The following is a 26,913-nucleotide window of genomic DNA, read 5'->3' as shown; positions in this document are numbered from 1 at the left end:
CTGCTTCTCACACACTGTAAGGTAGTGATAACCCTGAAAGGGTTTCTGAAAAACCAAAAATCTTCTGCAAATGCCAGCAGTCACCAGGGCAAGCAGCCAGGACCAGTGCCTGGGTGACAGGGAGCCATGGGAAACTGTTCTGCCTCCTGAGAGTCACACTTGATTTTCTCCTTGAGGGTGTGACCTCAGCAAAGAGACAGACCAGGGTTTTTAACAATACTTCTAGGAAGGGCCAGCTCAGCAGAGGCCAACGTGAGGGAGGGAGTGGCATGCTCACCCCAAACACCTTCTTGGCTCCTGCTTTGGCAGCAAACATGGAAAGGATCCCGGTACCACTCCCGACATCCAGCACCACTTTGTCCTTGAACACGTGCTTGTTGTGGTACATGGAGTTCCGGTAAGTGAGCGTCCGCACCTCGTCCTTCAGCATTTCCTGTGTGGAAGGAAAGCCAGTGTCAATGTACTCAAGGCTCTTGGGAGAATGCCAGGGCATGAGCCCCAGGACTGACCCACCAAACTCTTCAAGGACCTTGATAAGGTTACTAGACAAGCCACGGAAGAGTACTGTGGGCCAGCTAGGCCAGAGGCCACCTGCATCATTACAAACAACCCCAGCCCCAAGAAAATAGCTTTGTACTATCAAAGGAGAAACTCATGTCCAGACCTGGGAAAGTGCCAGTTTACCAAAAAACAAAATAAAGTGTCAGTTGGGTGCAACATGAGAGACTCAAGTTAGACCTGAAACAAAACTTTCTGCCATGGCGAGAGTGCTAGTGCTCAACAAGTTATTGAAGGAGGTCTTCTGTGTGAATACTATTTTGTTTGCTTTTAAGAATAGAAAACAATTCCTTTATCTACCATTATTTAAGTGCTCTGTGGTAAGAAAAGAACTAGACTACCCATTACAACTGCCTCCAGCCCAAGGGGAACACAATTAACCTGTGTGTGGTAATGAGGCAGGGGTCTTCGTCCATTCAAGGTAACAGCACTCTAAGTCATCACCAATAGTACTGAGTTTTTTTGGTATAATTTTTAGTATAACTTGCATATAATAAAAAGCACAGATTTTAAATGTATGTCTAAGTACAAGAGCTTTCACAAATGTACACCTGTGTAATTATCACCATAATCAAGATATAGAACATGTGCATGACCCAGAAAGTCTTTCATGCCTGTGGGCAATTAACCCTCCCCCCTACTCCAGACAACCAATGATCTAATTTCTATCACCAAAGCTTCCTTCTGCCAGATTTAGAATTTCAGATAAATTGAATCTTATTACAATATATAAACTTTTGTGTCTGGTTTTTGTTGCTTAGTTTTCGAGATTCATTCATTTTTCTTGCATGTCTCCAAGGATTGTTCCCTTTTTCTTGTTGATTCTGTTGCTCTTACCCTTCTTCTTGTTCTCATTGTTGACTAACATTCCATTGTATGACCATACCACAATGAATCTATCCGTTTGCTCATTGATGGGTATTTGTATCATTATAAATAAAGGCATTACAAACATTCTTGTATAAGCATTTTTGAGGATGTGTGTTTTTATTTACTTTGAGTAAATACCTAGAAGTGGGTATTGGGAGTCTTAGAGTTGGTGTTTAATTGTATTAGAAATTGCCTAACAGTTTCTCAAAATAATTGTGCCATTGTATGATTCCACCAGCAATACATGAGAGTTCAAGTTGCTTTACATGCTGGCCAGTTTGTCTTATCAGCCTTTTTAATTTTAGTTATTTTGCAGTGATTTTCAACCTTTTTCATCAGGTGGCACATATAAACTAATTACTAAAATTCTGCCAAACATAAGAAAAAATATATTGTTTGCCAATCTGACAAAAAATAGGTATAACTTTTAATTCATTTACACTGGATGACTATTGTTGTGCTGGCTGTTGTCATTTTTTTCCTTGGCAGTTTAAAAGAGGTCAGTACCCCTGACTAAAGAGTCAGGTATTGCATGTTTTAAAAATTCTTGTGGCACAAGGGTTGAAAATTGCTATTATAGTGGTGATTGGTGTTTCATTATAGTTTGAATTGCATTTCCATGATGGCTATTGATGTAGATAATTTTTCATGTGTTTATTGACTTTTTATATATATTTTCTTTTGTAAAGTGTCTGTCCTTTTTTTTTCCCCCTTGAGCTATTTGCTCTTTTCTTACTGAATTATAGGAGTTTATAAAGTCTGGAAACAAATCTTTTGTCAGTATACACATTGTGAATATCTTCTCCTAATCTGTGATTTTTTTTAATGTTGTCTTTTGAAAAGCAGTTTTTAATTTTGATAAAGACCAATTTTTTAGATCTTTTCTTTTATGTTAGAAGTTTTTGTGCCCTGCCTAATCTTTGTCTATCCCAAGGTCACGAAGATATTCTCCTATGTTTCCTTCCAGAAGTTTTATAGTTATGAATTTTACTCTTAAGTCTATGATTCATGATAAATTAATTTTTGTGTGAGGTTTAAGTTAAGAATGTGAGTTCATTATTTTCATACAAATAGATGGCTCAAGCACCAGCGTTCATTTCCCCAGTGAATTACAGGGGTAGATCATTTGGAAAAATACTTCCTTTGTTTCAATTGTGTTGCCACCTTTATCAAAAGCCAGTTTACTGTACATGTGTGTCCTCTCTGATCTGTTCCATTAATATACCAGTTCAACACTCGTTTGACTACCATAGTTTTATATTAACTCTGAAATAAAGTAGTGTTAGTCCTCCAACTTAGTTCTTTTACATGATTATTTTGGTTTTTCCAGATCCTCAGCATTTTCATATACATTTTAGAAGCAGTTTGCTAACTCATAGAGAGTAGCCTGCCAGAGTTGGTTGGAACTGAATTGAGTCTATAGATCAATTTGGGGAGAACTGATATCTTAACAATATTGAGTCTTACAATCCAAGAACACTGATACAGCTCTCTGTTTGTTTAGGTCTTATTTAATTTCTCTCTGCAATATTTTATAGATTTCAATCCAGAGGTCTTGTATTTTTTAATGATATTACACAGCATTTCATTTTTTAAAAATAATACTGAGACATACAGCAATAAGAATCTCACAGAACGATACTGAGTCAAAGATACAAAAGGGTTCATTTCATGTACGTAATTCCATGCATATGAAATTCAAAAACAGGCTAAAGTAATCTATGGTGATAGTGGTCAGAATGGTGGTTGCCTTAGGAGAGGTGACCTAACTGGGAAAGTGCACAAAAGGAACCCTCTGAAGTATTGGAAAAGATCTGGGTAATGATTACTCAGGTGTATATGTATGTAAATTTCAAGATATATACTTAAGATTGCGGAATTTAATTTGTAATTTAAACAATAGTTCTAACAAATAACCTATGAGGAGAGAAGGTCTTGTGTTTTTTAATTAAACTTGTTCTTAACTTTTATTTTATGGTACTGTATATGATATTTTAAAATTTTTATTTTCCAATTGCTACTATATATATAGACCTTTTATTTTGCCATCTAGCTCATGTCAAATATTAATTCTAGTAAGGTTTTTTAAAGCTTTTACTTATTTATTTTTAGAGGGAGAAAGAGAGGGAGAGAAACATCAATGTGTGGTTGCCTCTTGTGTACCCCCGACAGGGGACCTGGTCCACCACCCAGGCATGTGCCCTGACTGGGAATTGAACCAGCAACACTTTGGTTTGCAGGCTGTCACTCAATCCACTGAGCCACACCAGCCAGGGCTCTAGCAGGATTTCTTTTTTTGTAGATTCCTTTGTTTTCCATGTAAAAATTTTTCATCACTTTTGAATACAAACAATTTTACTTCTTTTTTCCTATCTATATGCCCTTTATTTCTCACTCTTTCCTCTTGCTATACTGTACTGGCAAGGATGACCATTCAGTAATGTGTTAGATAAAATTGGAGAAGATAAGCAACCTTCCTTTGTTCCAGTGATTTATAAATGTCACCATTGAGTACAATTTTAACTGTGGGCTCTTCATAAATGTCTTTTATCAGACTGAAAAGTTATTTTCTCTTTCTAATTTTCTGAGTTTTTTTAATCATGAATTGGTGTTGGGTTTTGTCACATTTTTTGAGAGTTTTTTGTTTGTTTGTTTGTTTTTTGCATTTACTGAGATGATTATGACTTCTCTCCTTTATTCCGTTAATGTGTTGAGCTCCAAAGATTGGTTTCAGACGTTGAACTAACACTTCGTCAGGATGTATTATCTTCTTAAATACTGTTGGGTTTTATTTACTAATATTTTGTTGCAAATTTTTGTATCTGTATTTATAAGAAATATAGATCTGTAACTTTCTCTTATTGTCTCTGATAATTAGTTATGCTGAGTTAATCATAGAAGTTAAGACGTATTATCTCTTCATACATTTTCTGAAAAAGTTTTGGTGAGATTGATATTTTTCTTCCCTAAATGTATGATATTATGCACCAGTAAAACCATCTGAACCTGGTGTCCTTTTTGTGGGAAGATTTTAAATTATGAATTCAATTTATTTAATAGATAGAAGGCTCTTTTCACTTTCTATGCATTCTTACATCAATTTTGAAAAGGTGTTTTTCTAAGGAATTTATCCATTTCAGCTAAGATGTAAAATTTTGGGTATAATATTGTCATAATAGTCTCTGTTGAGTGTTCATATGATCTGTAGTAATGTTCTTGCCTTCATTTAGTTATGATCTGTGTTTCTTCTGATTTTCTTCTTGGTCAGTCTAGCTAGATGTTATCAATTCAATTAGTATTTTCAAAAACCAAGTTTTGGCTTTGTTGGTTTTCTTTAATGTTTTATTTCTACTCTGTTGATTTCTGTTCTCATCTTTATTATTTCTTTCCTTTGACCCACATGGATCTTATTTTCTCTTCTTTTTCTATAAGGTGAAAGCTTTGATCACTGATTTTATACCTTTGGTTTCTTTCTAATAAAAGCATTTAAGCTATAAATCTTCCTTTAAGATTTCTTTAATTGCATCCCACAAATTTTCATATGTTGTGTGTCTTAGCTCAGGTTGCTATAACAGAATACCACAGACAGGATGACTTAAAAAACAAACATTTATTTCTCACAATTCTGGAGGCTCAGAAGTCCAATGTTAAGGTGCCATCAGATCCAGTATCTGGTGGGGACCTGTTTTCTGGTCTGAGATGGTTGTCTTCTCCTTGTACCCTCACATGGCAGAGAGCAGAGTGAGAGAGCAAGCCCTCAGGCCTCTTCTCAGAAGGGCACTAATCCCATTCATGAAGGCTGACCCTCATGTTCTAGTTACCTCCCAAAGGCCACGCTTCCTAGTATCATCACGTTTGAGGGGGTAGGATTTCAACATATGAAACTTAGGGAGACACATTCCATCCATAGCTTTGTGTTTTCACTATCATTCCATTTGGAGTATTTCCTGACGTCTTATGATTTCTTCCTGACCCTGTTCTCAGTGCTGCTTAATTTCCAAATATTTGGAGAATTTCTAGATAATTTATTGCTTTTGGTTTCTAACTTAATTCTATTATTATAAAAAAATATTCTGCATGATTTCAATCTTTTGAAATTGATTGAGATTTGTTTATGGCCCAGCATATGATTTATCGTACTGAATTTTTCAATGTGCACTCAAAAAGAGCGTGCAGTCTGGAGATTGGTGGCACAAGTTCTATAAATGTCAGTTAGGTCAGGTTATTTGATTATGTCATAAAATTGCTCATATTTTCTCCAGGCTTGCTGATTTCTTTGTACATTTGTTCTATCAATTACCGAGAAAGAAATGTTAAAACAAATTTTTAACTATGGTTGGGGATTGGTATTTTTCTCTCTCTAGTTCTGAAGATTTTGCTTCATGTGTTTAAAACTCTGTGCACACAGGTTCAATGACTTTATAAGATGTCATCTTGGCCACCTGAACTACATTTCACAGAATTCTCTTTCTATTATGTTTCCAGTTACAATGGGTCACAAGAGAGACTCTTGTGAGACTTGGAAGGCACAAAGGAGGCAGGAACCATTTTATAGCACATGTCATTGCTGATGTGTTGATTCCATACTCGTTAGCATGAAGGAGCAACTGCAATTGTTCTGTCTTCAAGTTCAGCTTCTATGATTCCTGGGCCAGGTATATGTTTGTTCAGCTCTATGGTGAAACCCCCCTGTTCTATAGGGTATGCTTGCCACCAAGGTCAAAGGCAATAGAATGAACATATGATTCAAACTATCCTCAAGCTTTGTGCTTGTGGGTTCTAGTTGCTCCTGGTCTCCCCTTATTTTATATCCAAATTTCTTTTCTAGCTACCTGTCCTGTAGACTTCAGGCTCCAATAACAGGAGATATGGAGATATATCCTACTGGATCTGCTTCCATTGTTGAATCCTGACTCATACAGTTTGGTACCAAGAATAGCTCTTAAGGAACAGAACCTAAGGTTGTGTTTTCTGAATCAGTTCTGAGTTTTAAAGGCATTAATAATTTTATTGCCATTGGTAAAGAGGGCACTGGTAGTCACAGGCATGGAATGGTGAAGGAGTTACTCAAATTTTAGCTTTAGATACCTGTAATAAAGGGCCTATGGAAGGCAATACTGGGTGACCAAGTATTTGTTACTTTTGCACATTTTAGTCAAAATGAAGAACACAATGTGGTGGGTTGGTTGGTTGATTGATTACTAGTAACTTTGCTAGAAAACAGAGAAAGCAAAGCATGAGCACAGGGATTTAAAATTCTCTGTTCAGGGTCTAAACATAGTACCTAAAAGTTTCTATGACTTCTCTGGGAAAAAAAAATCCTTTTTTCCTTTGCATCAGGGCTAAGATTTCTGATAACCAAGTCAAAAGCCCAATTTTGCAAATGCTGAAATTACAATGTCAATTGAATTCCCATCCTTGCAGGGTCTCTTTTTGTTAAAGTTTGAGACATCTTTTGGGAAGAAATGGGAGCCTGAAAATTGGAATAGGAACATATAGGCAAATTTGGATGAAGCTGGGTCCTCAAGTCCCCAAATTACGCAAAGTCTTCTTTGCCAGTAGAATCTTCTTCTACCCCTGAGGGAGTTTTCCTTTTCCTGAAGAATCGCATTGGCTTCCTTTGAAGTACTTGTATGCAAAGTATTGCTGATTTTTCAGGACCTACCCCCATCAGCCTTCTTTGCTGCTATGCCCAAAACTACATTCAACTCCAAGCAGGTCCCAAAGGTGTGAAGTGTGACTCATCAGGACACCCAAAGAAATGAAATGCATGATATTTTTATTCACATAGATTGAAAGCTGGGGTATATATATATTTAGAGAGAGAGAGAGAGAGAGAGAGAGAGATTTATATTAGGGGGTGTGGGATTGACATGGAAGGAATATAAAGTTGGATTGGGCCAAGTTTATTGATACAGGACCACTAAGCAAAGATTCTGGATTCACCATTTTAGCTCCAGGGGCTTCAAATGCTTCTAACTGTTGGTTTGGCCCAGGCGGGGTGTCTCGGTCAGAACACCATCCCGTAAACCAAAAGGTTGCGGGTTGGGGCACAGGAAGCAACTGATTGATGTTTCTCTCTCATGTCAATGTTTCTTTCTCTCTTTCTCTCTCTCTCCACCTCCTTTCTCTCTCTCTAAAATAAATAAACATATGCTCAGGTGAGGATTAGATAAGATAAAAAATAAAAATAACTATTGGTTTGGTTGGTTGACTGAAACATGGACCCAAATAATAAATTTAGCCTACACTAAATGAAATTTAAATGTCAGAACTATCTCCGTATGCTGACGAGGGAGGTACCCAAAGGCTCAGGGAGACTAAAATGTTAGAGTGCATTTGTCATGTCAAACCTTCTACCGAACGCCAGAATGCACACCCTTCACCATAGCTGTGGGAAATAAAATTGCAAGAGGAGTCCAGCATCCTTGAAGAGCTCTGTGGTTGCTCTTCTTTATAAGTCAGAAATTACAGGAGGAGTTTCTACCATTGAACTGAGATCCCTAAATGCCATGGGAATAATGTCAAACTGGGATCCTGGGGTAGCAGAGGCCAAATTACAGCACTTAATCATCAGAGATGAGATGGGTGTGGTTACCATGATGGACATGGGAGCCAAGGATTTTCAGAACAGTCTGAGATTAAAAGACCTCTGATGTTTACTCATTGGTCACAGTGTCTCCAGAAAAGAAATAGATGGGAAACATATTAAATTCTTGCTTAATATCTTCAAGTGTAAAAGTTATCGGTCTAGTGAACAGAAGTCTGGCTTGAATCACCAAAACAGAGAGTCCCAGATGAGTCAGTTTACAGAACCCCTTGAATGGGCATGCCCCATGGGGGAAAATCCTGTTACATTGCCAAAAATTTATGCTGTTAATCATTCCCCAGCCTTCTCCAAGTGGGCTGATAGCCATTTACCAGGGCAGTAACATTGGAGAGGGAAAGAAAGCCAGATTTTTGAGGGTTAATGGACACTAGCTCTGAACTGACACTAATACCAGGGGACCCATTATCCCAGGAGACTAATTTCTGGAGAACCATATGCCTATTCAGTTTGCCTATCTGGCTTGTGCAGAGACAGGGTGGATCTTGGAGAATGACCAGGGATTATCATAAACATAATCAGGTGGTAATTCCAATTATAGCAGTTGTTTCAGATGTGGCTTCACTGCTTGAACAAACTAATACAGAGAGTTACCATTTGTCATTTTGTCACGTTTAGAAATTTATCCACTTACATTTCTTCCAGTACTTTTTCTGTCCCATTCTTTCTCTTCTCCTCTGAAACTCCAATTACTCGCATATTTACCACTTGATTCTGTCCCACATGTTACTGAGCTTATTGTCAATTTTTTCCTCTTTATGGATGACTTCTATTTGCCTGTCCTTAAGTTCATAGATCTTTTCTTTCTATGTATCCTATCTGCTATTAAATCCATCCAGTAAACATCTAGTTTAGATCTTGTATTTTTATTGTGGGAGTTCACCTACTATATCCATCTTTTCTGGGAGATTTAAAAATCATATTTATTGTAGTTATGTCACAGTGGTATTTTTATAATCCCAAGATATTGGCTGTTTATAGATCTGCTTCTAGTGATTATTTTTCCTCTTGACTACGGACAAAATTCTCCTGTTTCTTCATGCCTTATAATTTTTATTTTATGTTGTAGATAATGTGTAAGAAACGCTACTAGCTGAAGTTAATTTTTATTGTTGTTTTTTCCAAAAAGGAATGTCTTTTCCATTGTTAGGCAGCTAGAGTGATGGGCTGATTAGTTAAATCCGATCAGGAGCTAAGCAGGTTTAGGATGCATTTATGGCTTTTATCCTTCTGTTAAAGGCTTGGAATTCAGCCACAGGGGGCTAAAAGATCTTGTATTTGCTTTCCAGTGGAGCCACTACTTCCTATGTTGCCCCAGGGCTCATATATTTGATCATACTAGAATTTGAGAAAGTAAGGGTTTGTTCAGATTGAGTTCATTTTTGGCTCTAAAATATTTGTACGTGAGCTCAAGCCTCTCCCTCCGGGAGTTGTCTGGGACCGAACACTACAAGGCCACTGTACATCAAAATGGCAAGACCTCCAAGTGTGAGACCGCAGGACTGAAGACAGCTTCCCCAGATCCAGGCACAGGAATTCTGGAGCCAGGGTCCCTACATTCAAATCATGCACCAATGCTTTTGAGTTCTCTGATCCAGAACATCATTCATCCTCCTTATCTTAATTTCCCCCTCTGGAAAATGGGGTAATAACAGCATCAACTTCCAAGGGTTGTTGTAATCGTTAAATAAATATAGTAAGAATTACATAAGTGTTAGCTCTGGCTTTTTGTGACAACGATGACCCTTCTTGTCCACACAAGGAAACTGTTGAGGGTGAGCAAAGAATAGAAGCAAAATAAAGGCAAAACTTTCACAGTCATGGTTAAACGTCCTCACAGCCTTTCCTGATGAATTAGATGGGCCCAGTACCTCTGCAGAGCCTATTGTTGCTGAAGCGAACCTGCCCAAATGCCCTTCTCCCCTTTAATTCACTGCCTTTTGTCACTTCTTTGGCCCCTTTTTCCCTTCCTTAAGGCTCCAGAACACAGGAGTTTGGTTCAAAGATACAAGTTCTGGGAGAAGAAAAGTCATGACTTAGCAAATCTTACTCTACTTGGCTTGCCCAAAGTAAAGGCTCTTTCCTCTTCTACCCCTCCTTTAATCATCCCTGGGAGAGAATGACCCAAAGAAGTCTCAAACGTTTCAGACAGAGCATGCCACTCCGGTGAGAACAATTTCCAGCCCCCAGCTGTGGATGACTTTGTCTCCCAGCTCTCTTGCCTATTAAACAAAATGTAACAGCACATTGACTAATTGCTGGGAAATGAGGCTCTGAAAAAGGTTTCCAAAGAAACTGCAGAAAGACTGTCAAAAGAACTGAGCTGGCCAGGAGTGGGATGGGCGCCCAGGGCTTGGGGGCTGGGAACACAGCCCCACTGGCAGGCAGCTGAGGCACCAAGCCCAGGGCCTGTCAAAGACGCTGAGAATGCAAAGCTGGAATCTGGGGGGTCACGGAGCTGGCTTTCTCCACTCTGAGCAGAGGCCTCAGTAAGCATGCCTCTGTCACTTCTGTTCCTATGTTCAAGATTCCACTCTTCTCATAGAGGCCCTGTGATAGAAGGCCACTGTCCCCCCTCTCCCTCATCCCTGTCCTCGGAAGGTTGAATATGGAGCCCTCTCTGGGTGGAATCATGGGATGGAAGAACAGAGGTGTTCAGAATGACCTCCTGCTATGCTCTCCAGCCCCCAACAGTGTCCCTCTCCAAACCCAGCACTCTCATTTGTATTTATTTGCAGACTAATCAAACCCAAGCCATCCCGCACCATGTTTCCTAAACACTCGCTGAAAACTATTAATCAGCAAGCTGGTGGTTGCACTGCCTGCCCTGTGAACATCTTGTTAATGACAGGAGAAGCCTGCCAAATGGCCAGCTCAGCCCTGGAGGCTGAGATATGGGTCTTGCCCAGACTGAGGCAAAGGTGTCGCTGCAAGCCGTCTGGCACAGAATAGCGATCCCTGGAGCGCGATAACAAGAAATGAGCAGGCCCTCTCTCTGAAAAGAACACGGTTAAGAGTCCATCCGCTCGCCCCTTCCCCATTTCCTACCAGGTGATCTTGGAAACCAAAACACGATAGAGGAAAAGCTCCAACTAGGAAGGAAGGCCAACTAGCCACCCTTACATTACAGACCTTTGCATTTTCCCTGAGGCCAGAATCCAGAGGTGGCCAGCCACGGCAGCAGGAGCGATTTAAGCTAAGTGATCAGAAGCGCTTCCTGATGTGAAGGATTGCTAGAGCTAATCTAGGGCAGGTAAGGCATGACCTGTAGGTTCTTTACTCCAACTTAATTAGCTCAATCTACATTATGTTTATATATGTTCACATGCAAATTTGATTTTTGTATCATTACATGAAATTGAGGACACATAGTATAATATTTATTTGTTTAATGACCCTTGGTGTCCTGTCTGAGTGCAGACCACACCCTGCTGGATGCCCGGCCATGGTGCTGACCAGGCATCACCTGAGCGATGAGATTAGCAGCCACATCAATAAACTTTTGCCAATCAGACAATGAGCCGAGCCCTGGGTTAGGGGCTGGGGAACCAAGTCCTAAAGGAATTATAGATATTACTAATAGCCCATGAGAGCAGACCCTAGGTACCAAAGTGCTGCCCAGCAAGAACTTAACAATTCAGAGGGATGTGCCGGAGAAGTCAGTTGAAGGGCGCTCCCTGGAGGAGTGAAGCTTGCAGACTGGTGAAGGGTAGGCATGAGGTGCACATTGTGTCGGCTGGTTTCTATTGGAAGGGATTTCAGGCAGGACCAAGGGGAGGCACATTAGGGCACCTAGAACTGCTGTTTCTTCCCAGGAATCTGCCTTGAAACAGGTGCCCAGAGCCACGGCCTATTAGAATTTGTCACATGGAAGGTATATATCCTTTAATTAGGGGCAGGGTCTCGAGGAGGAAAGCTGTTGGAGGAGTCCTTTCCACCTCCCAGAGCCTCACATAGGCCCAGGACAAGGCTCTGTGCACCATCCCAACCCCTATGGAAGCAAGATCATGGAAGGTACGACAACTCACCCATCTGTCCTGAGCAGGCATTTGATCCACCAAGAATGGCAAGTTTGACTGCTCAGGTCCCCAGAGCTAAACACAGGACCCTAATCCCCCTCCCCACTGCATGCCCCAGGCCTAAGCTTTTACGTGGGGAGCAGTTCTCAGGAGGCCAAACCTTGAGTCCCCCCAGGCTAAGCTCACACCCTCTACCTCCATATGGAATGGGAAAGGAACCAGCAGGAACAAAGTCAACGTTTCCAGAAAGAATGAACTGTTTTAGAAGCTGCGTGGCATCATAGTTAGGAATGAAGGCCCTGAGCCCAAAATGTGAAGGTTTAATTTCTAGCCCTGACACTTACTAGCCTGTAACCTTATATGCAAAGGAACCGGCAAGAATGAATGAAGGTTGATCTAATGCTTAAGGTCTTATATCCTCATCTGTAAAATGGAGATAAATTATAATACCAACCTCATAGAATTGACCTGAGGAATAAATGAACCAATAATAAAAAACTTGAATTTACAACAGCCAGCTTGTTGTAAGCACTCAAAAAAAATGCTGGTTGTTATTAAACATGTTCCTGGCAATGGTAGTAGGGCCATTTCGATATAGGAAGGGTTTACAGAAGCATCTATTTGGAAGGGGGAGCTTCAAGACTTAACTTTGAAAAAGCATTTGCATACAAAGCAAATCTTTCTTTCTCAATGTTTCTTCATAGCATGAGGAAATAACAGAAATATTTTATTTGTAGGGTTCTTATGAGGATTAAATGATGATACACATGCTGTGCTTAGAACAATAAGCATTCAGTTAATGTTAGTCCTTTATCCGGGGTGAATTAAGAGAGTGCTGAAGGTGATAAAGGCAGGGAAGGGGTAAAGCCCCCATTGAGCCCCCACTACAGTCAGGAAGCCTCTCATCAGGGAGCTCCGTTTTATGCCACAGCTCACCTAAGCCTTCCCTGCTATGGGTCAAGACAAATATTTACCCATAGGAATTTCCTGAGAATCAATCAGGGTGCCAGACCTGGGCCAGGTTTCCAGGCAGACTTACTGCATCTCTTCCCCTAAAGGTGCTCATTGGTCTAGGACAAACCTAAGGGATCATGTTCATTCCTGACTAAAAATCAGATATTGTGACCTCCAGAAGGCCCTTTCAGCCTTAGGACCCTAGTTGCAAAGCATCTGAACTCCTAGAGCAAGGACCAAGGACATTCTGTCTCCCTGAGTCAACTGAATGGGATCAGGAAGAGACACAGGTGCCGGACTCTAAAACCAAGAAACCATGAGCTCTCCTTGCTCACCAGCTGAGAAACACAGACACACACTTTCACCTACTCACCTGCTCCAGGCCAGACCCTGACCCCCTCCCAAAGGGACCCATGGATGGAGAGAGGGTCGGGGCCTTGGACCATGGGGAGAACTCACTGCATGACAGTAGAGAGTTGAACACATTACGTTGCCTCTGAGAACAGCGATGAAACAGTGGGTCCATTTGCCCCATTCAGCCACCAGCTCAGGATGGTTTACCTCATGGATCCCAAAGTGGGCATAGGAGTCGAAGTAATAATCTCTTGAGGTCATTTCTTCTGGGTTCAGCAGCTTGGACATCTTGCCCCGTCCTGGGCAGCTAGGTTGAGTGGACACGTGATGGACACACTGCACTGGCTTGGATGGGACCACAGGCTGAGGGGGCTGAGAGGGGGGACTGCTCACCTGAGGGCAAAAAAAAGGGAGCCAGGTGTTAACAGTGGCAGCGAGGTGCTGCTCTCTGAGATTTTGCCCCTGAGCCCAGCTCCAGTCAACCACCGCAGCCATTCCCGAGGGGTGGATGGTGCATTCAAGCTTTGTGGCAGTCACATTGATGGCTCAGGTGGCGTGCTCCTCAGGAGCCAATCAGACTCCCAGTTCCGTCTCTTACTAGTCAGCGGACTTGAGCCCATCTAGGTCCCAGTTTCCATATCCATTAAATGGGGACAATGATACCTTTCTTTAGAGAGAAATAGTAAACATTCAACAAAAGGAAAGATGTACAGCATAGCATCACATAGCATGGTGGCTACAGAACAGATTCCAGGGCCAGTCAACCGAAACTTGAATCCCAGTTCTGCCACTTACTAGCTATACAAACCAGAGCAAAGTTATTAAGCTCTCGGTGCCTCAGTTTTCCCATATCTAAAGTGGGAATAAAATGGTTCCCATTGCCTAGAGTTGTCCTGAGAATTAGACAAGTTGGTGTTTGTAAAGTGCTTAGAAAAGGGTCGAGCACTAAGTGTTTGTTCAATTAAAGGGAGCCCCACCTGTCCCCTTGAGAAGATCACACCCACGGGCTTCTCGCTACCCAACAGGGAGCACTTGGTCCCCAAAATGCAGGTCCATTTAGGTTCTGGTGTCTCACGCCTCTTGTCTTGCCCTCTGCTTTCTGGCCCACAGTTTTGCTCTGAACTTCAGCAGAAGTTTAAACTGGGAAGACCCACACTGTCGGCAACTGCCCAGGCACTACCCTCACCGCCCTTTCTGGGTTCCCCAATCCTGGCATCTGGCCCAGCTGCACACCACACTGCTGCTGCCCCCCACTGGCCGCCCCCCCCCACACCTCCACAGGTCAAGGGGAGGAAGAAGGAGATGGAAGCTCAGAGAACTTCTGGGGCCCAGGAGTCCAAGCCTCCCTGCAGAAGCACAGGTCTGCCAGAAGAGCCTCCCTCCCCAGGGTGCAGGAAATGCAGGTACACACAGCACAGTAAAGGCCTTAAAGCAGGGAAGCGTTTTTAAAAACAGAGAGGCAGCAGTATCCAATAGTTGGTTGTCTGAGGCTGAGAACCAGGGCTCCCGGATCCTATCCTGGCTCTAGTAAAATTAAAAGTAAATATTGAGTGGCAGATGGCACAGTGCGAGAACGCAAAGCCTGGAGCCACACTGCGTGGTTCTGAAACCCAGGCCTGCTACCCGTTGCTGACAAATGACCTTGGGAAGTCATTTTGTCATCAGTGTTCCTCAGTTTCCTCCTCCATATGCAGAGATCAAAATAAAAGCTACCTGAAGGAGTTGTCCAGAAGTTTGGACGAGTTAATATATATAAAGATATTAGAATATTAGCTGGCATTAAGTGTATTATTTTTTTTTATTCAGATTACATAAACATGTCCCTGTTCTCTGCCTCAATTTTCACAACTGTAGCTGGGTCAGCACAGACTTCCTACCTCTTTTCCTGCAAAGGAAACAGGGAGGTCCTAGGACAGAGCAAGATCAAGAAAGACTAGTGACCTTGTCCCTTCATCATGCTGCGGGCACAGCCCCAAGGCCACCCGGGGCTGGAGGAGAGCCAGCTGGGGCATGTGATGCTCCCATTTTCCTGGTGTATCTAGGCTACAGCCTCTGGGAAATAAGCACACTTCCCAGTTTAGCAACATCAGATTTCAGGTCGTTGAGCTCCCAGGCTGGCAGAAGCAACCGGGCCGCCTCATTGGAATGCAGCAGGTGTGCCCACCCTCAGTTTAGGATGTTGGTCACGGTCTTACAGAGGCTAAAAATAGATTGTGTCAATTGCACACTCCCTGCTGGCTGCACAGTCACCTCCCAAGCTGAAAAAGGCTCTGCGCATGAGGCTGACCCCAATCTTGACTCTATTTAAATATATTAAGAAGAGAAAAAAATCCTAGCTGGTTCAGGCAATATGTGTGGTAAAGGTCACAGGTAGTTCTTGCACCCCTTAGTTGCCATTCCACTCAAGGCTCTCTGAGACTCCCCAGCTGCCCATTTACAAAGTCTCAACCACATGCACACATCACATTCACGAGGGAAATGAATGAATAGATATAGAGGGTCATTCCTTTCAATAACCAAAGGTCAAGGGAACAAAGGTGAGTGTGGCCCCATCCCTGATGTCACAGGCTGTCGGCCCAGCTCAGCCTCCTGCAGAGGAGCCTTGCACTCTGCCCATGAGCTCACAGGTGTGTCCTGTCCCAGGAGGCTGGGAGTGGGGTGGGAAACAGCAGTGGCCCGTGAACCCTGGGCATGCGGCTACCTGGGTGATGCTTTTCACTCCACAATACCTAGTGAGCATCTGTTGCAGCGAGGCACCACGTGGTCCTGTGGGGAAAATGGGTGTACAGGACAGTGTCCTCAAAGGACTCTGCTTTCTAGTAGGGGTATAAGACCTCCGATAGCTCCACTAGATGATGGAATAAGTTTGTTTCACAAGAGAAGCTCAAGAAAATTGTGCTGGGGCTCAAAGGAGAGAACTTGTTTCCATTTAAAGAGTCAGAAAAGCCTGGGATAATAGTGGTGGGGTAGGTGGGAAGCTTTCTGAATGGATTTGTAGGTGGAGGTGGTGGGAAGGATTCTAGGAGGAGGGACGGCTTGAACAAAGAGGTAAAAAGGGGCAGGAAAGCAGCTAGCTTGTTTGGGGAGCAAGTTGGCGCAGAGAGTGGGAGATTGGGCTGAAAGGAAAGTATGGCCAGGCTATGATGTAATTCAACAGGAGACAATGGAGAGCCGTTGGTGGTTTGTAACCAAGGAGTTCTATGTTTAAGCTCTACTTTAGGGAGATTAATGTGGTGACAATGTACCACAGGGGCAAGGAGGAGAAAGGAAGAGTGGAAGGACTGGCATTGGAAAGGCAAGGTATGAACTTGTGAGGCTATTTGCAAAGTTCAGCAAAGAAATAATGGGAACCCGGAGGACTGTTGTGCAAGAGGGACTGCCTGCCAGAGAAGCTGCAGAAAAAGAATCTACGAGGGCTGGCTGCTGATAAGCATGTCAGGACCCAAACTGGTGGCTCCAACAGTTCAAGGCTGCGGGACCAGGCAAATGTCAGTGACATGAACAGAAACAAGCAAGTCATCAGGAAGGGCAGGCTGGGCAGGGAAATGATGAATTTCAACTCGCTATGTGAGTGTGAAATGGCATTGAGTCATGTAAGAAAAGATGTCTAGCAAGCAGACAACAATGCAGTCCCAGCCAATAAATACCACAAACCAAATTAAAAGGCAAGTGGTGAACTGAGATTACATTTCTACCATGCATGGCAGGCAAAGGTTAATATCCTTAACATGGACAGAGCTCCTACAAACCAATGGGAAAAAGAAGAACATCCCCAATTTAACATTGGACAAATGATCTTATAGCCAATTCACATGAGAAGAAACACGAATGGCAAAGTGACGCCCAGCAGACATGTTTAATCTCTGTAGAAATCAGATAACCTTAAGTTAAAATAAAAAAAGTGATCATTTTAAAATACCAAATAAGCTCAACTACCCCCTCAAACTACTAAAACTCTGCATTTTTAATGGTTACAGAAAAATAGGTACTTTCATACCTATCTAGTGAGAACTCTTTGGAGCGTAGTTTGATAAAATCTATTAAAAGTGTTAAAAGCCCAAATTCAGTAGCCCAATAATCCCACTTTTTGGTAATTAGCCCCCAGGAAAGAATCATGGATAGTCATATATGTGTGACTGTAAGAATTTTGTGATAACGCTATTTAATGGCAAAAAGTAAGCGTCAATTTAGAGGCTCCACAAAGCACAAATGATTGCATAGACTATGGTACATTGACACAATATAGGCTGCATTACACAGCCTTTTACATGTTGTGGAAGAGTGTTTAATAACACAGAAATATAATCATGATAACCTGTGGGTGGAGAAGAACAAGTGGGAGAAGAATAGGCAGCATGATTGCATTTTGAAAATTAAAACCTATTCATGCCTATGTGTGATGAGGGGGGACTTAGGGATTGTCACAGGGTGTTGGATTGTCAACTGTTAATTCTTTTCTTTCTTGTGCTTGTTTATATTTTCTAAAATGTATGCCATTAGCAATACTGCTTTTGTAAATAGCAAGAGGTAATATTGGGAAAGAAAAGGAAATGTGATCCCAGGGCTCTAGAGGGAAGCTGAGACAGGCACTCTGGATTGGGAAACCATCTGCACTGGTTGGCGGGAGAGGAAGGGCTGAGGCATTTACAAAGGAAAAAGGCCCTCAGGGAAGGAGGTAGAGGGGGTAAGACTAGGCCCAGGAGAGAAGCTGAAACATTATCTTCTTAGGACCTTGGAGGCACCAGGGGCCCAGGGAGAGAGATGTGTACTCACCCCCCTAGTTCTGTGACTGCTCCTCCTCTGAGGACATGCGACCCACACATTGCACTCCAGGGACCAGGCAAAGGCATCAAAGAAAGAAAACTGCCATGCAGCCCTGCAGATCCAAAAGGGTGCTCTGCTCAGGAAGCTGCGCAGTTACCACTAAAGCTGAAAAAGGCTCTGTGCACAAAGCTGACCCCAATCTTGTCTCCATTTAAATATATTAAGAAGAGAAAAAGTTACAGCTGGTTTGGCCGGCATGCGTGGTAAATAAAGGTCACAGGTAGCTCCTGCCCGCCTCAGCTGCCATTCAACTCTGATTCCAAGGTTCCCGTTTCCATGGGGCTCCCTGAGACTCTGTCCCCAGCAGCCACCTTACAAAGCATCTGCTATGCACCATACATTGCATTCATGAAGCAAAGGGATGAATGTTTATTGGGGTCGAGGGCCAGTGATTCAATTCACAGGTCATGGGAACAAAGGTGAGTGTGGCCCCATCCCTGATGTCACAGGCTGTCGGCCCAGCTCAGCCTCCTGCAGAGGAGCCTTGCACTCTGCCCATGAGCTCACAGGTGTGTCCTGTCCCAGGAGGCTGGGAGTGGGGTGGGAAACAGCAGTGGCCCGTGAACCCTGGGCATGCGGCTACCTGGGTGATGCTTTTCACTCCACAAGTACCTAGTGAGCATCTGTTGCAGCGAGGCACCACGTGGTCCTGTGGGAGAAACAGCGATGTACAGAGACCCTCTGGGTCCTCATGTAGGCATATAGAGACCCATATAGGAATCCAGACATGCCTCTGGGAGTTATTAGAGATGGTTCAGGGGAAGACCCCTGGAAGAAGCTCTGAAAACTCAGTCTTTGGCCCATCTCCCTGCCCTCCTAAGGCCCTAGAAAGACTCAAGAGATATAGGGCCTGGGTCTTGGAGGATGATGGTGGGCTCATCTGTAAAGTCAGAAGTCCTGACCCCTACATAGGCCACAGTGGGCAATAGAAGCTCCAGGCAAAGGCAGCCTTCAAACATTAACGAGTCTTGTACATGTGGGCTGAGAAGTCAACAAAGCCATTGGGAGCCACGCAGGGGAGGAAGCCAGACTGACTGCAGCCTCGCCACTGCAGTTTCCCCACAGTTATGGCTGTCACAGCTCCAATTTGCTCCCCGTCCCTTCCCACTGGACATTTGACTCTCTCTAGGTCAGCAGTGGGAGCTTGTGCTCAGGAACCTGGAGTTTCAGCTCTGCCTGCTCTGCCCTACTGTCTGGTTATAGTAACTGTTTCTGCACAGTTGCCTTCAGCCTTGACCTTATGGGATGCCTGGTGCCCCAATGTGTACAACATGCCCTGCCTTGCTCTGACTCCACCTCCTCCCAAGCAACCCAAGCTCAGAGCACTGACATTTGTGGAAGGTCTCCCAACACTGTCTGCTGTCCTGATCTGCTGAGGGTCATCTCCCACTGTTAGGATGTGTGACTGTGTCTTCCATTCTCAGTGCCAACTGCCGATCAGGACTCTTGAGGCACTAGCTTACCTCTAGACCTGGCCTTCCCCAGGACCTCTTCAGCAGTTTTTCTCCCCAGTAAACCATCTGTAATTTGCCTGGTCTATCCCATTCCTCCTGGTGAGTGGGCCCAGGCCCCACTACATAAGATAAAGGAGGCACCAAGAAGAGGGTGGCTTCCTAAGGAAGGATTTGAGCTGGTCCCGAAGGGTAGGTAGGACTTCCACAGGCATGGGTGAGGATTCAGGGCAAGCATTTTTTACCAAACCCCACTTCTGCCTAAAAGTGATGGTAAATGATTGATGATGATGACATTAATTGGGGGCCCATTGTGCTAAGCATTTTACAAATATCATCTAATAAAATCCTCATAGCAACACAATGAGGCACTGAAATTTACAGATGAGGGAAATAGAGCTCCAAAAATTCAGTCAATTGCCTGGGCCCAGAGCTACCAAGTAACAGAGCCAGGATGTAAACCAATATCTGTTTGATGCTATGCTGTGCTCTGGTCACAGATACTCTGGTTAGCTCAGTCTAGTCCCACCAAACTGAATGGAGCTTCCACTAGGAGCCAGGCCCTGTGCTCAGAAATGGGTGACAAAGCTGGCCCAGGCAGGAAGCCCAGGCCTGGGGGAGAAGGAGGGTCAACAGGCAACAACTAAACAGAGGAAAGTGCCTTGATGGACATAGGCACAGGTAGGCACTTTCTCAAGGTGACCGAGTTCAAAAGGGAGCAGATGGTCAGCTCCAGTTTGTAGAAGAAGAAGCCGAGGCTCACAAGGAAAGGAATGTGTCTAGAGCCACACAGGCCAGTCTAGAACTGGAACCTCCAAGAACGTACATTTGGGGTGTACGAATGGGGTGGTGAGGGGAAGGAAGTGGCTTTAAGGAAGGAGAGCGGAGGTGAAGGCGATCTGAAGTTTGGAAGCGGCCTGGCAGAGAGAAGCCAGTGTTCTCTGCGCCGGGCAGCTGAAGCTAACCCAGCCCCATGCGGCTATTAATGGCTTTTAACTGGCACCAGCCCAAGCTGTGAAAATGATTTTCCTGAGAACAAGAGGCTCCACGTGAGGAGCCAAATCCTGCTCTGCTCTCCAAATGTCAAGAAAGCATTTTCTAACCTGAGTGTCTGTCCTCAGCAGCAGTCTGCCTGCACTGAGGCCCTGTGGAGGGACAGAGAAAAGACCGTAGGTGTTGGGGGCATGAGAAGGGGAACAAAGGGGGCTGTGGGAGAGGGGGGACACCCAGCCCAGGTCCCACCATATCTTTCTTCCCAGATGCCTCCTCCTCCCTCCCACCCAACCCATTTTCACATCTGGCCCCGTCCCAGTGTCACCCTCAGACACAGCGCTCCCCTTCTTCCTCCCCATGTTTACTCACCAGGTGTGATCTAAACTGTGGCCCATGTAGTTTATAATCACGTAGCGCTAGCTCTTCAAGCACCATCTATCTGCCTTCAGATACAGACCACAGCTTCACCCAGAAGGGCAATATTCCAGTGGCAGAAAGTCAGGCAGCATGAGGCAAGCAAGGGCTCTGTTGGGGATTGGGACTTCTCCTATTGCCCACAAATATAGAGCTTTCATGTCTGCTTTGTTCAAAGACAGCCCTGGTTCCACCCTCATATCCACTCTCCTGCACCCATGTTTCCCAGCATCTGGCCTAAAAGATGGGACCCAGCAAAGCAATATTGGGGAAGTCAGCCTCCCCAGAAGGCTTGTATCCGCTAGGCTACAGCAGATAGCCCTAGCTCACTGCTTCTCACGGGAAAGGGGGCGAGGCAGTGTCAGATGTCTGGGAGTCTGGGGGATGGGGGAACGGTCTAGATGCTGTTGGTCCTGCAAGATGGTGTTGTCTTCCATTACACGACCTCCAGGGACCCCTGGCTTGTTCCCTTGTCAACAGCCATCCTCATGCGCCTCACTAGAGCCGGTTTTTTAAAGGCACAGACACTCTGGGTTACCCTGCAGCAAGGCCAGACACAGATGCTTGTCACAGGGTGTCAGTTATGGTCACCCACTGAGGCCTTCCTGTTTTACAGTGTCTCTGACTGCAACTCTGGCTTTGCAGGAGAGCCCATCCTGACAAGCTTTTTTATTACCTTAAGAGTCAAGGCCCCTCCAACGCTGTGCTCCTGGAATCCTCTCCCTCAGGTGCTGTCCTCACCATGCTCAGTCCTCATCCTCCCACTGGGGAACACTGCCGGGAGGCCTGCCAGGACCCTTGGTTGAGCCAGGGCCTACAGAGGGGTCTAGAGCAGTGGTTCTCAGATTGTGGCCCCCAGATCACCAGCATCAGTCAACATCACCCAGGAACTTGTAGGAAATACAAATTCTTGGGCCTTACCGGAAACCACTGAATCTGAATCTCTGGGGTGAGGCCCAGGAATCTATTCCCACAAGTCCTCCATGTGATTCTGATGCATCACAAAGTTTGAGAACATTTGGGCTAGAGTTGCATTTTTCTGCATTGTATTCCACAGAATAGGTACTCTGTGGTAGATTCTCTGGTGATGTAGGTTTGGGCAAGTAGCTAAAGAGGTATCTTTTCTTTTTTCTTTTTAAGCTTTATTGAGGTATAATCGGCACATAACATTGTGTAAGTTTAAGGTATACAGTGTAACAATTTGATATATGTATATATTGCAAAAATGCAAAGAGATTTTTTAAATTGTACTCCTTTCAATGCTTTAATTTACTTAAATGAATTGTGGCTCTCCAAGAAGGAATTAGGGGGCCTAGTGCTACCAAATTTTTGGCTATGGCACCCTATTTTCCTGAGAGATCTATAAGTATCTCTAGAATTAATGTTCTGAGGGAACCGTCTGGGGGGCTCTGATTTAGGACAGTGTTTCTCTATTACAGTCTACATCAGCCCCCCTGGAACGAGTCTCAGGCCCCACCCCAGACCCAGGAAATCAGAACCCATGTGGGTGAGACCCAACAATCTGCGTGTTTGACCAGCTCCCCCAGTGCTGCCTGTGAAACCCTGGTCCTCCTGCCTTCTGTGTTCCGCTTGGACTCTCGCTGCGGCCCCCGGAGGCAAGCCTGGCTCTGCCTCAGTGCTACTGGGATTCCCAGACAATGTCCAAGCAGGACCAAGGACACCTGCAAGAGGTTACAGAAAGTACCTTATTTCTCACAGCAAAAGAGCTGGGATTGGGTTTAGGCTCTGCCACCTTCAACCTGGGTGACCTTGGGCCAATCTCTAACATGCTGTCACTGCCAGGGCCACCAGGCAGGTCAACGCCAGGGGTATTGTGTCCTGGTGTTTCCCAGCAGCCCCTGACTGTCTATTTGTGGTACAACTGCAGTACCTGCCTCAAATCAAAATGGAATTAAATGGGACCTACCCGGCCTGCCCTCTGGCTCCTGGACCAGGAATTGCTAGGAAGGAATCTACTGGATTGGTTGGGCTTGCTCTATTTTAAAAAAATAAAATAAAATAAACTGGGGCTATTTTCCAGCTATTAGTCACTTTTCTCCCAAGCCTCCACATACTAAATTCTCTTATTTCATCAGATATTTTGGCTGCAAGAAATGTCAGTTTAATTGGATGTTCGGCTTCTGGCTCTTCCTCCTTAATAGGCTCAAAAAGCCAACATCCCCTCTTTTTCCTCCTTCTTCCCTCCCCTAGGCAAAAGGAGCCTCTTTCTCTGCTGTGACCTGAAGGAGGTCACAGAGCACTTGGCTTCCCTCTCTACTTGCCTTTATAGGCAGATGTGTCTTTCTAGACATGGCAGATCCCTTCACACCGGCACTGTGCCTGGAATCCGACCAAGCTTTAGTCCCAGATTTGGGTTAAATTGTTCCTGTGGTACCTGAGCTGGGCTCGCAACTCTCTACCCCAGGCTGGGGTTATGGGGGTGCAGGGGGCAGAGGGTGTCAGGCAGATAGAGCAACTGTAGATTCTGGTCTCAGTTCTCTCTTCCCCTATTCAGGTCACTATGCAAAAGCCAAGTAACATTTCCTACCCTCAGTTTCCTCTCCTGCCTAATGACAGCAGTGGTGTGTCCTGCCTCTTTCACAGGCCTAGTGTGAGGACTGAAAGTTGCTGAGTGTGTAAATGTTTGGGGAAAATTTTCAAGTATGGGATGGAGGTATCAGACTTCCATCTCTGGAAATGTGATGGTAGGCCATGATGCTATTTTTGGATGCTCTCTGGACCCTTCACTGGCACTAGACACAGTGACTTTGGCTGCCCTTATCACTCTGTTCTGCTGGCTGTTTGACCCTGTCCCTCATCCTCCAAGTTGCCCGTGCCTTAGGCTACCTCCTTCCTCAGAGCTTTCTGCCTGTTAGGGAATTGCTGTCATGGAAAGTCAGTTATGTTCTCCAGCATCTGACACCTGGTCTCTCCTGCTCTTATCCTGAATGTCTATGGCCTCTGCAACCAGTTATAGACTTTGTTGTTGGTTTGTTTTTTGGCAAATGGTCTCATTGAAATTGTCTCACAATTGTAGGAGTTCTGCAATGAAAACAGTTAATTCCTTCAGACCAGCAACCAGGTCTTAGGTGTTATTATTTTCCCCTTAACCCCTGGCCCCGAGCTGGGGCTCAGTAAAGATATGATGATTATAGTTTCCCTACATTTCAGCTGAGTCAGCACTGCCCTTCATAAATATATTATGAAAGTAGAGTGAAGGAGTCTCCTTCCCACTGTGCACTCATAGACCTTTCCATCTCCCTGAGAAGGTGGGGAGGTGGCAGCCAGAAAGATGAAACTGAGAAGAATAATCACCAGAATCCTAGTAATACTCAACTCTCTGGAGCATTCAATGGTACTCCAAATGCCTTTACTGAGAAGTGTCTTATCTCCTGGGATTTCTAGAAGAAGAAAATATCTTGCAAATATAAAATACATTTAATAAGCACCCATAATTCCATCCATATAGATTACTAGTGACTTCAATACAGATATGAGTTATTTGCTGGACATTTTTCCAACAATCCCTTCATAGCCAGGTCAAGCAAGGCGAAAATTGCAGGAAATGATTCCATGGCTCAGAGAAACTGATTCAACCCATACAGCATAGCTATTCAGGACCCAAGAGCTGACCCCCTCGCAGAGTCTCTGGCCCCATCACGTGTCCATTAAGCCAATGGCTGGAGAAAAACAAGCTACAAAGTCACATTATAAGTCAGAAAGAAAATCGCAAGTTGTGGGCCAAGACCAGAGCCACACCAACTTAATCTAGATTCTCATCTGGTTTCCATGGACTCCTCTAGACTCCTTCTTTCTAGTCCTAGCAAACCTATTCACTTGAACTAAATATATTTCCACCCCACATTCTTAGCAGAAATGAATGACTCTTTTAATCAGAGATTCTGAGGTAAATATTCACTGCAAATACTGACATTCCAGCTAGAGAGGGAACAATGTCAGCCATCTGGTTATGTTCAGATCTGTTCCAAAGGTGACCTCAAGTTATCCAATGACCTATTACACGTAGCTGGTGTTTTAAAATCACTCCCAGGCAATTCTTATGATCATTTACAAGCCAAAAATATATTTAAAAAATAAGTGTTTAAGATATTAGACATCAAGCAATGAAAACCTATATCCCTGAGAGATGACAGACAGACAAAGTGAACAGTATGATGGCCCTGCTTATTCCCTGGTGTGAATACCTGAGCGATGGTGTAGGGAGAGGAACCCAGGCAGAGCGAGGAAAGCTCTTGGTGGAGGAGCCAGAGGTGGGAACCAGAACAGCAAGGCATCTAGAGTTTGCAAAGAAGTGTACAGAAGCCTATACAGAGAGGGTCCCCTAGAGAGCAGGGAGGGTGCCCCTCAAGTCACATCAGAGACTGACCAAGTCATCGACGTGAAGGAACTACCTGAGGCCAGGAAGGACACTACTGAAAAGATAGAGGGACCAGCCGACTGCACTCACAGGGCCAGAAACAGTTCTTGTGCCTCCAAGCCAGATAGGAAGACCTCATAATTCATGAATGCTCACAAGTAGTATTTTTTTTCTTTCAGTCATGGAAATTAACCTTAGATTAAAGATTTCTCTGATTTTACCAAGCAAAGCTTAAAAGCAAGACCTAAAAGCGTTATATTCTCCAAGTAGTTTAAATGTATCCTAGAGCAAAGCTTGGAAATACTAAATATTCCAAAATATCCAATATCAACAAGGTCTGGCATTCAGTCAAAAATTATAAGGCTTGTCAAAGAAATGGGAAAATGCTACCTATGAGGAGAAAAAACAGTCACTCTGCATCAACCCAGATGAAAACAGATGATGGAATTAGTGGACAAGGTCACTAAAATTATTATGGTAACTTGGTTTCACATGTCTAAGAAACTAGGGGAATGATTAATCATGTTAAATAGAGACATAGAATGTATAAAAATGATCCAAAACTGAACTTCTAGAGAGAAAAGCTATATGTGATAAAAGATACACTGGATTAGGTTAACAGCAGATTAGACATTACAGAAGGAAAAGTTAGTGAACTTGACACAAGGAAATAAAAACTATCCAAAATAAGACACAAAGAGAAAAAACACAGAAAAAGTTAAATAGAACATCAGTGAACTGTGAAATAACCTCAAGTGGCTTAGTGCACATGTAACTGTAATTTGCAGAGGAAGGAGAACAGAACAATATCTAAAGAAATGTTAGAATGATGACTTAAATTGGCACATTGATAAAAGCCATAAGATTGCAGGTCCAGACAGTTCAACAAACCCTGAGGAAAAGGAATAAGAGGGAAAAAAAGCTGCACCAAGTCACATCACAATCAAATTCCTTAAAACCACTGATAAATAGAAAATCTTAAAAGCATTCAGAGGTGGGATGAACACATGCTATATACAGAGGAACAAATAGAAGAATGACAGCTAAGTTCTTTTAAGAAACGACACAGCCCAGATGACAGGGCAGCAACAGCTTTAAAGTACTGAAAGGAAAAAAGAAAGCTGTCAACTCAGAATTCTATTCACAGTGTAAATATCTTCAAAATACAAGGCACAGTAAAGACTTCTTGACATACCAAAGCTGAAAGCTTCTGTTATCCACGGGCCCATACTATAGGAAATGTTGAAGGAACATCCTTCAGGCAGAGAAAAGTGACACCGGATGGAAATCTGGATCTAGGCCAAGAATGAAGTGCTCTGGAAATGGTTACTACCTGGGTAAATGTAAAGGACATCTTTCTCATTGTTTAAACCTCTTGAAACAGTCACTGACTGTTTAAAAAAAAATAACAACAACGTCTTGTGAGATTTATAGCATAGGTAGGAACAAAATATATGAAGGCATTAGCACAAAGGCCCAAAAGGGAGAGAT

At 43.7% G+C, this 26,913-nt stretch overlaps 1 protein-coding gene across 2 annotated transcripts in view; it reads right to left on the bottom strand.

Annotated features, from left to right (window-relative positions):
- PRMT8 (protein arginine methyltransferase 8) overlaps positions 1 to 26,913 on the bottom strand; it is an 88,248-nt gene that overhangs the window by 38,829 nt on the left and 22,506 nt on the right. Inside the window, exons 2-3 of one of the 2 annotated variants that reach the window (XM_054577937.1) lie at positions 13,570 to 13,755; positions 278 to 433 (exon numbers count right to left, since the gene is read on the bottom strand). In XM_054577937.1, the coding sequence (XP_054433912.1) occupies positions 278 to 433; positions 13,570 to 13,755 (342 nt within the window). The remainder of the gene's footprint in view (positions 1 to 277; positions 434 to 13,569; positions 13,756 to 26,913) is intronic. The other variant, XM_054577938.1, reaches the window with a different exon arrangement.

This window comes from Pteronotus mesoamericanus, unplaced genomic scaffold (assembly GCF_021234165.1).
Source record: "Pteronotus mesoamericanus isolate MK-2021 breed Mesoamerican mustached bat unplaced genomic scaffold, CSHL_Meso_final contig_468, whole genome shotgun sequence".
Taxonomy (NCBI): Eukaryota; Metazoa; Chordata; class Mammalia; order Chiroptera; family Mormoopidae; genus Pteronotus; species Pteronotus mesoamericanus.
The sequence above is the reverse complement of the archived record's forward strand: the minus strand, read 5'-3'. Positions and strand labels throughout refer to the sequence as shown.